The sequence below is a fragment of the Drosophila albomicans genome, chromosome 3, assembly GCF_009650485.2.
Source record: "Drosophila albomicans strain 15112-1751.03 chromosome 3, ASM965048v2, whole genome shotgun sequence".
Lineage (NCBI taxonomy): Eukaryota > Metazoa > Arthropoda > Insecta > Diptera > Drosophilidae > Drosophila > Drosophila albomicans.
The window spans coordinates 27,637,902-27,647,389 of NC_047629.2; the positions used below are offsets into that span (position 1 = coordinate 27,637,902).

The window sequence follows — 9,488 nt, forward strand, 5'->3', positions numbered from 1 at the left end:
CTTCCTTCTAAAAAGGGTACAATCACTCGATGTAATTAGCTAAATGCAGCATTACATTTTTAAGATCAGGATTTCAGGATTTTAAATTATTTATTTTCTGCTCTAAAGTTGCATAACAATCTCGAATACTAAGTTCACTAAGTTTTTTTCTATAGCATACTTTTCGGCATCATCAAATGTTTTCATTAAAACTGAGTACGAGGTATCTTTAAGTTGCGCTTTCAACTTTGCACATTTTTAACTTGACTTTTGTTTGTGTTCTTTTTGTTCTTCTATTGTTTGTGTCTCTCATAAATAAATACAAACTTCGAGCAATTACCCTAACCTAACCTTAAATTGGCATCAAGCCGGAAAGTTTTATGTTAAAAATTAATAACATTTAGCAGAGCTTTCCTATTAATCATGTAGCATAAAAGCTTTGCGTAATATGATTACAAATCACATTAAATAATTCATATCTATATTTACTTTTCTACTGTTTCCTCCAATACTAAAAATAAGTCAAAAAGGTTTTTTGTCTGTAATTGAGTTGTCTTGGGCTTTAATCTTATCTACAAAACATATTTTTAGCCTTTTGTTAATTATTTTTGGACACTAGCCAAAATTGATAAATCATGATTGTCTTTTTAATAGTGTGCGGAATTAGAATTTTGATTTATTGTTTGTTCTCATATTTTTTGAAAACTTCAGAGCATTCTACTCACAAAATCGTTGCTCATTTTACTGCAATTTAAGCTTTTATCGCCATCAATTAAGTCAACATAATATAACAAAGACCGCAGAGAAGTTGAGTTTTAGTTTAAATTTAGTTCAACTAATTTTCGCTGTCATCCATCGACAGCGTAAAAGCGCTGCTGCTGAGATGTTGCCACGCCACGCTAGAGGGCGCTGCTGTGCCATTAATCATGCCCGCTGCTTTTGGACATTTGCCCGTCATGTTCAACTACTTTGATAATTTTCACGCTACTGTTGTTCGCTTAATTTTTCATCGCTGTCACAGTGAAGATGGAGAATTCCCCTTGGCGGCAGCGGCGGGGGAGGGGGCGATGTATTATGTTCTTGTGCTTAAAGATGTAACGACTGAGCAGAGTTGCCTTTATCATCCTTTAAGGATAAAGTTGATTGCCCAGAAGGCGTACTGCTAGCATACGCTTCATTAGCTGGTCGCTTGGTGGCTAGCGATGCTGACTGGCAGTAAATATTAAAAGGACGCTCTCACATATCCGCAGCTTTAGCCTTGTCTGATTTTATTGAGCGTAAGTCAATGTAAACCAAAGGATAACCCCTCAAAGGATACACACATGGGGTCGGTCCAGTGCAATTATCGGAGATCTTTCACCTGACTGCACAGTTGGCAGTTGGCCTGATTTGCATAAGCCTCGCAGGCAACAAGCTGCTGTAAGCCTTTGACAATTAGCCAATATATTTTATTGGACCACACTGAATCCGTCCAGCCATTGAATTCTTTCAAGTGTGTGCGTGATTGTGTGTGTGCACGAGGAGGGAGGGAGAGGGGTGTGGCAGCCCTAAGCTAAATTGAAGTGTGCTCGATGTTTATTATGTAACCACAATGCGATACTTTGTGCTACCTTTTAGCTTTCACGCCTTTGAAATACATTTAATCCATCATTGCGCTCAGACGGTAATACACACCCCCACACACACACACCTACAAACACATACAGCTACATTTGTATAGCGTATATCTTGTATATGAAAAGGTACAGTTAAACAGTCAGACAGACAGAGAATTGTTCGCCCGAGGGCTGCACGCTTATTCTGCCTTTCGTTTCGTTTCGTTTCTTCTTTTTTGGCTCTGCCCACAGCTTTATTGAGTCCCGCTTTCAATTTGCCTGATGCCTATTCACAACCTGTTGAAAAGGTGCAAAATGTTGGCTGCTTCTTTGACTCGCTTTCCTTTATGTTAAGCAAACACGCTTAGGCAGCCTTATCAATCAAAGGCATCTGCCACACACACACACCCACGCGCATACACGCACATAGATTTACATACATACATATGTTATTAATATGTTCCATTTATATGAAACGACTTGCGAAGAAACCTTTGGGCGACTCCTCAAAACAAGTTCCGATACTTGAAAATACTTTAATGTTGTTTGAAGCTTTGCAATGGAATCTGAGCAATATTAAATTGTCTGCCAAGTCTAACATAATAAAGATATATTTCAAATGTTGTCAGATTAATTCTTTATCAAACTCTCCATGTTTATTACTAAGATATTTAATAGAGGTATTTTGATTGTGTAGAAATTTTTTCAATACCTTTGACACGTGTTAAATAATTGGTTAGTTTTTACACAATAAAAGTTGCTTTATCTTGACCACCATGGCGTATTCGTATTATTTTAGCCACCTAAAGTTACTAAATATAAACGTGGTGGCAAAAATCGGAATTTACGCTTCTTTAATTACTGATTGTCTTATCTTGTAAGACGTATACGTGATATTTGTAGTGTCTTATAATTAGCTCGATAGTAAACTTTAATATTATTGTATCAATTGAGAGAATGCTTCATCTCATGTTCACTAATTTAATGAAATTCTGTTCAGTATTTAATAACAATTTTTACTACTTAATAAATACTCAATTTATTGCACAATTTTGTTATGAATTATTAAGCGAAACTCATTGCGTTGATAATAAACTTGAGTTTTTGCTCTTTATTTCATTATTAAATTTGCAGTCCATTAAGAAGAGCACTTATGTATATTTTCAATTATCTGCTATAAAGTTGCATTTAAAAATGCCTTTTGCTTTATCTTTTGTGACGTATTAAAAATATTTGAACTGTTTCGGATGACTGCATTCATATGTCTGAAATGATAATAAACTGGAATACTTATTTTTTCTAATATTTTATGAATTGCGCACTTACAAAAACTATTTGCAACTATTCAAATAATTTCATTTTACAATTTTACTAATATGCCTTGGGCGTATACGTGATATTTGTGCAGTCTCTCATTTGCAATTTAAACTGCTTAATCATTCATAAGCTGCTTCCACCTGGAATGCGCATGACATTATTTCGAATATGCCAATAATTTGGAATCAACAAGTAATTAAGGTTTATGAGCCTCACGCTCGAGTCCTGGACTCGTGTTGTGGCTATTCGATTTTGTCCTTTGGGGCCTATAAGAAATACTAGTACTAGGATAATTAATAGACGCTCTAATGCCTGCGAAAACTTTGGCCAGCAGCGTCGGCCCCGTGGAAGCCATTAATCATTATCTGGCGCCATCTAGCGGTAGGCGTTGCTAAGCATTTGCGCCTGACTTCAGCTTAGCTCATTTATCTGCATCAAATCAATTAGGGAACACCTTGGGACCGTGGCTCCATTGGACCATTGGACCGTTGGACCTTGGCCAACACATTCCGTTTCCTTAGAAATTGAGGCACCTTTTTTCCCTTTTTCCTTTTATTTTTTCTTCTGCTGTTTTCTGCCATTTTGTTGCTGGCGTTGTCCCTGTTGTCGACTGTTGTGTTGTTCCTGCTACGTGCCAATTTGGCTCGTTTTGCTCGCTCATTCGTAAATCTAAACAAATCATCAATTTTCACAAATTATACGCGGCGCCTTCCCCTCATTGTCGTCGTCGCTGCTTTCGTCTTCATACCCATTCTCATTCCCATTCCGAGTCCCATCATCCTTATCCTTGTCGTGCTTTCAGCTGTGTCCTTGGACCTAATTGCTTTCGTTTCATTCACCGCATTTCCTGTTGTCGTCTGCGTCGCTGTTCATTTTACATTTCATTAATTAACGCCAATGGCCGTCGAACTTTGACATATTGAGCTTAGACGCCAGCCCTTCCTCTCCCGCTCTTTCGCTACCCTTGGGGACTCCCAATTCTACAGTTTTTTTGTATTCTCTTTTCGGCCTATCTATTGTGAGCACTCGAATTTAATGAACGAAACACTCCAATGGCCAATCACACAATGATAAGACAATTCTTAAAGTATTTGTATTTAACATTTAGGCAATATATCTATATATATATTTATTAATTTGTTCATCGATGATAAAAAGTTGTGAGATAATGTTAAATCGGCATTATCAGTTGGTCTAAGGCTATTTAAGCATGGATCGATGCCAAGACAATTGCTATTAGCAAAAATGAAGTGCATCTGTCTGCTATTGTTGGTTGTAGCTCCCGCTGCCTGGGCTCGTGTGCCCCTCCAGCCTCTGCCCGATGTGGAGCTGCCTCCACTCATGGAAGAGGAGATCTACGAGCGTGGCATCTACCTCGATCCTCTGCCAGAGGCCCGTGCCTCAGGTGAGTACTGAAAAGTGAATGATCCATGCATGGAACTGTGCTCAATGTGTTGTCTTCTCTAGGCTGCTCTGTGACCATTCGTGGTGGTATGCCCAAGCCAGAGCCTGTGGTGCTTGAAACCGATTCGGAGAATATCTATCCATTCAACGATGTCGGCGCTATTGAGGTAGAGAACGGCAAGACCTTGCAGCTGTGGTGTCCCAGCGGCTTTACCACACACTCCGACAACGTGTTGACCCTCACCTGCGAGAATGGCACCAACTTCAAGATCGGTGGCAGCAGCTACGCGTTCAAGGATCTGGCCTGCAAATCGTGGCCCACCTTCAAGGCTGTCAAATCGGGTGCCACCTGCAATGGCGGTGTTGTGATTCGTGTTGGTTTCCAGATCACCACATCTCGCTTTGCCGAGCAGTATTCCGTCTGCTTCAACGAGGAGGAGGAAGTGACCCGTTACTCACGTCATGTGCTCTCCCCTGGCAGCAACTACTATGAGACCGGTGTGGATCGTATTACCTTCACAACCGGCGGTTTCTTCGATGGCAAGAACGTGGATAAGTTGTACACTCAGGTCACACAGCTGGAGACGATTAACAAGGATCTGGGCGGTGATGCTGACAAGTATTTCGATTCGTCTGCCAATGTTTATCTGGCTCGCGGCCATCTCGCTGCCAAGGCTGACTTCGACTATGCTCCCGGGCAGCGCTCCTCCTTCCTGTTCATCAATGCCGCACCCCAATGGCAGGTCTTCAATGCCGGCAATTGGGCTCGTGTTGAGGATGGTCTCAGGGCCTGGGTGTCTAAGAACAAGTTGAATGTCAACTGCTATACTGGTGTCTATGGTGTGGCCAAGCTGCCCAACAAGGATGGCGTTGAGACTCCTCTGTACTTGGCTCGCGATGCCAACAATAATGGTCTGATCCCTGTGCCCGCTTTATATTTCCGCGTCGTCATTGAGCCCTCGACTCACAAGGGCATCGTCTTCGTTGGCGTCAACAATCCCCATTTGACTGAGGAGCAAATCAAGCGCGACTATGTGATCTGCAATGATGTGAGCGACCAGGTCACCTACATCAACTGGAAGACGACTGACATCAAGGCTGGCTGGTCTTATGCCTGCGAGGTCGCCGACTTCCTTAAGACTGTCAAGCACTTGCCTGCTCTGACTGCTAAGAGTGGTCTGCTTATCTAAGTTATTACATGAATCAATAAACTCTGCGGTTATATCGAATATGCAAACATTGCGAGCATAACAATGGGAAATGGGAATGAGTCAGAAGGAGAAGGAAATCGGGAAAACGAAAAGTAGGAGCCACCACTTGAAAAAGTTGGGTAGGTTTAGATACTGCAAATATTCATCAGATAATAACTTATTATCTACTGAGTATATTTTGATATAGACTTTCAATGAATTTTCCAATGAAGACACTCATTACTGTTTAAAAAGTATTGTAGAAATATTTGCGAATTCAACGACTATTGATCATAAGCAAACTTTAAAAGAGAACAATAAGAATTAAAAAAAAATGTAAATTTGTACGTATACATGATATTTACTTAATTTATTTAGAACAAAATTTGTATTAAAAAAAATACACACTTTAAAAATCAAGTAAGAATGTGAATAAGAATTGAAAAGCAAATGATTAATTTTGTTGTTTGGTAATGTCGAAAAATTAGGTAGTGCGTATACGTGATATTTTACAAATTTATTTAGAAGAATATTTGTATTACATATTTGAGTTCGCAAGTAAGTATATGAATAAGAATGGAAAAGCAAAAAGTTAACATTGTTGTTTGTCAATGTTGAAAAATGAGTATGTGCGTATACGTGATATTTTTTCTATATATGTACATATGTATTTAGAAAAAAATGTATAGTATATGTCGGAGAGTAAGTAATGCAGATTCGACATACTGACGTCACTGCGCAGCTGTGCGTGCGTCTCGGCACATTGCTGCGTAGTTGTAGGTGCACTTTGGCATTTTGGCAATGCGTAGTTGCTTGTGCGTTTCGGCACATTGTCAATGCGTAATTAAGAGTGTGCATGTTAGATTGCATCATTCTTCATTTGCGCTTTGTCGGTTGTCCGCATTTTGTCGCTTTGCCAAGTACAGTTATTGCGGGGCGACAGCGTCGAGACGCTGTCGCCGAGTGTGGTTCGATAGCTATGGCGTAGACAGTAAAAGGATCGAGCGGGCAGTGTGCTCGTAGAATCGCCTGTGAGAGCATCGAAACTCGCTTCGCGATAATGAATAAACAGACTTCGGTAGAACAGACTCCGACATATATAAAATGATTAAGTAGACAAATAAGACGAAGTATATGAGTTAGCTTAGCCAACAATTAATATTTATATAATAGTTTGTCAATGCATTGACAATGCATTGCAATGTGGAGAAAAGCATTTAGAAAAAATGTGCGTATACGTGATAATTAAATTTATGTGGAAATGCATTCAAACTAAGAAATTAAAGCAGAAGATAATTTGTTAGTTTCAAAAGTATCGAAATTGTAGTTTTGATTAAATGTATTTTGTGCGTATACGTGATATTTTCAATTTATTTTTAATGAAAATGCATATAATACTAAATATTTAAATTGAGATAAGATTAAAAATTTGCTTAGCATAAAATAAAATTTATGATTTTACAAAGGAAAAATTGTATTAATTAAAATATTTTATTTTATACGTATACTTAATTTTTTTGTAATGTGTTTAGAAACGTTTAAATTATTGAACACTATAATTTTGCATGTAAAACTATAACCAAATAAAGAATTCCTAAGTAAAACGAGGTATAGGAATACATTTTATTGGAGAAATGGGTGGATTCCTACATATTACAAATATAATATAACTGCAGCCAGATGAGCATTTGATTCATGGTGCTTATGACAACTTTTTATATACATATTATACCGATAACAGGAACTTTGCTTTTAACAATTCATTTATTAACACAAACTTAAACAGACTTCAAAGAAACTTAAACCAACAGACCGCTGACGGAGAAGTTGGGCAGGTGGCTGACCTTCTTGCGGAACTCGTTGACCTCGCAGGCATAAGAGTAGCCGGCGGTGATGTCGGTCTTCTTCCAGCTGATCCAGTTGATTCTGTCGCTGACATCGTCGCACAGAATGTAGTCACGCTTGATCTCGTCGAGACTCAAATGGGGATTGTTGACACCGACAAAGACAATGCCCTTCCTGGTGTTGGGTTCGATGACCACACGGAAGTACAACTTGGGCACCGGGATCAAGCCATTGCCGTTGTGATCGTAGGCCAAATAGAGACCCGTCTGGTGGCCATCCTTGTTGGGCAAGGTGGTGACACCCCAGACACCGGTCCAGCACTCCACATACTTCTTGTTCTTCGACACCCAATCCCTGACGCCATCCTCGACACGCGCCCAATTGCCGGCATTAAAAGTCTGCCATTGAGGAGCGGCATTGATGAACAGGAAAGTGGCACGCTGCTCGGGTGGATACACAAAGTCAGCCTTGGCACCCATGTGACCACGAGCGAGGAACACATTCTTGGCCGAGTCAAAGTAGCGGGACGAGTCAATGCCCAAGGCCTTGTCGATGGTCTCCTTTTGGGTGACCTGTGTGTACAGCTTGTCCACATTCTTACCGGCAAAGTAGCCACCAGGAGCAAAGTTGATGCGATCCACGCCAGTGGCATAGTAATTGCTTCCCGAATCCAGTGTGTGGTACACATAACGAGTGACCTCCTCGTTCTCATTGAAGCACACATCGTATTGTTTGGCGAAACGCGAGCCGCTCAGCTCGAAGCCCACATTGATCAAGGTGGTGCCACCGTTGCAGCTAGAGCCGGACTTCTTGCCCACGAATGCTGGCCACGAGGTGCACTTGAAGTCCTCGATCTCGTGCTCCTTGTCGCCCACCTTGAAGCGGGTTCCACCGACGCACTTGGCTGTGACATATTTGCCCGACAGCGGCGAGGCGAGTGCCGAGGTGCAATGGAATTCAATGGTCTTGTCGTGCTCCACATCCACATAGCCGCTGGCCGAGAAGGGATAAAACTCCGAGGTGCCGGGCTTAATCAGCAAGGGCTGTGGATTCTTCATCTCAGTGCTGCGTATCTTAATGGAGCAGCCAGCTAATCAAAAAGTTCGAAAAATGAAGTTAACCTCGATATTCTATAGCTAGCTTAACTTACAAGCACGGGATTCAAAAAGCTCTGGCTCCTGTGGCAACTCGATCATATCGGCTGACCAGAGCAGTTCAGCATCTTGGGGCAGCAGACGTGCCTGGCTGCTGGCGGCCAAGCAGAGGAGGACAATGGCAACTGGACTCCACATGTTTCACTACTGATGGAATTTCCGAAAAACCAAGGTGCTTATAAATCAAAAACGGCCCAAACTGATTAGATCGACATTTGGCAGGGGAAACTTGACAGACACTTAACATCCCCCCGTAACTTTGAGTGCGATTATGAGTGTGAGTGCGAATGTGAGTACAAACTACAAGCTGTGAATACAACTCGAGCAGATAGCGAGGGTGTTCATTTTGCGCTCTCACATCACGTGTTGCGCGTGCCAACGTGCGAACATTTTCGTCTTTTTGGGTTTTTAGTCTTATCATTTAATTAGTCGGGCCCATTCCCACTGTTAACGTCACTCACTCCCAAGAGGCAAGTATCTGTCTATCGATTTGATTAGCAAATATAATATTATATATGAAATTTGACTGAACCATGAGTGGTTACTTCCCTCACGTGTCCCACACGTTTAAAGCTCAAGTGGTTGGGGAGCGGGGTTCATTTCATTATGCACAAAAATCAAGTGTTTATTTTTCGTTATTATTATTTTGTTGTTGTTTTTTTTTGTTTTTATATCTCTGGGTATACATCAACTCACATTAAATGGTTAGTTTTTGTTTTGCCGGCACAACTGTACTTATGTACAATACCATAATATTAATAATATTATTAGCGATATGATTATTGTTTGATTGGCTTTTGTTTTTTTGTGTTCACTTATTTACAATAATAATACACTTAAACATTTACAACGTTTATAACTACATTACAATTTTATTATTATTACTTAGGACTGCTTATTGTTTTTGCTTCTCTACGGCTGGTTAGACTTTTGCTGGTAATTATTCTTATAGCTATTGTTACGTTTTTAAAGCTTTTCATGCTGTGAAGCTACTCGAAATAGGG

General features: G+C 40.4%; 2 protein-coding genes across 2 annotated transcripts; one reads left to right on the forward strand and one right to left on the reverse strand.

The window, feature by feature from the left end:
• Nucleotides 1–4,129: 4,129 nt before the first annotated feature.
• Nucleotides 4,130–5,524, forward strand: LOC117570766 (uncharacterized). The gene is made up of 2 exons (XM_034252600.2): nucleotides 4,130–4,296; nucleotides 4,359–5,524. The coding sequence occupies exons 1-2, from the start codon at nucleotides 4,137–4,139 to the stop codon at nucleotides 5,483–5,485; spliced, it is 1,287 nt and encodes a 428-aa protein (XP_034108491.1). The 5' UTR covers nucleotides 4,130–4,136; the 3' UTR covers nucleotides 5,486–5,524.
• Nucleotides 5,525–7,070: 1,546 nt separating this feature from the next.
• LOC117570970 (uncharacterized) lies at nucleotides 7,071–8,647 on the reverse strand. The gene is made up of 2 exons (XM_034252912.2): nucleotides 8,481–8,647; nucleotides 7,071–8,420 (listed from the first exon to the last, which is right to left on the reverse strand). Exons 1-2 carry the CDS (start codon nucleotides 8,620–8,622, stop codon nucleotides 7,285–7,287), a joined length of 1,278 nt encoding a protein of 425 aa, XP_034108803.1. The 5' UTR covers nucleotides 8,623–8,647; the 3' UTR covers nucleotides 7,071–7,284.
• Nucleotides 8,648–9,488: the final 841 nt, after the last annotated feature.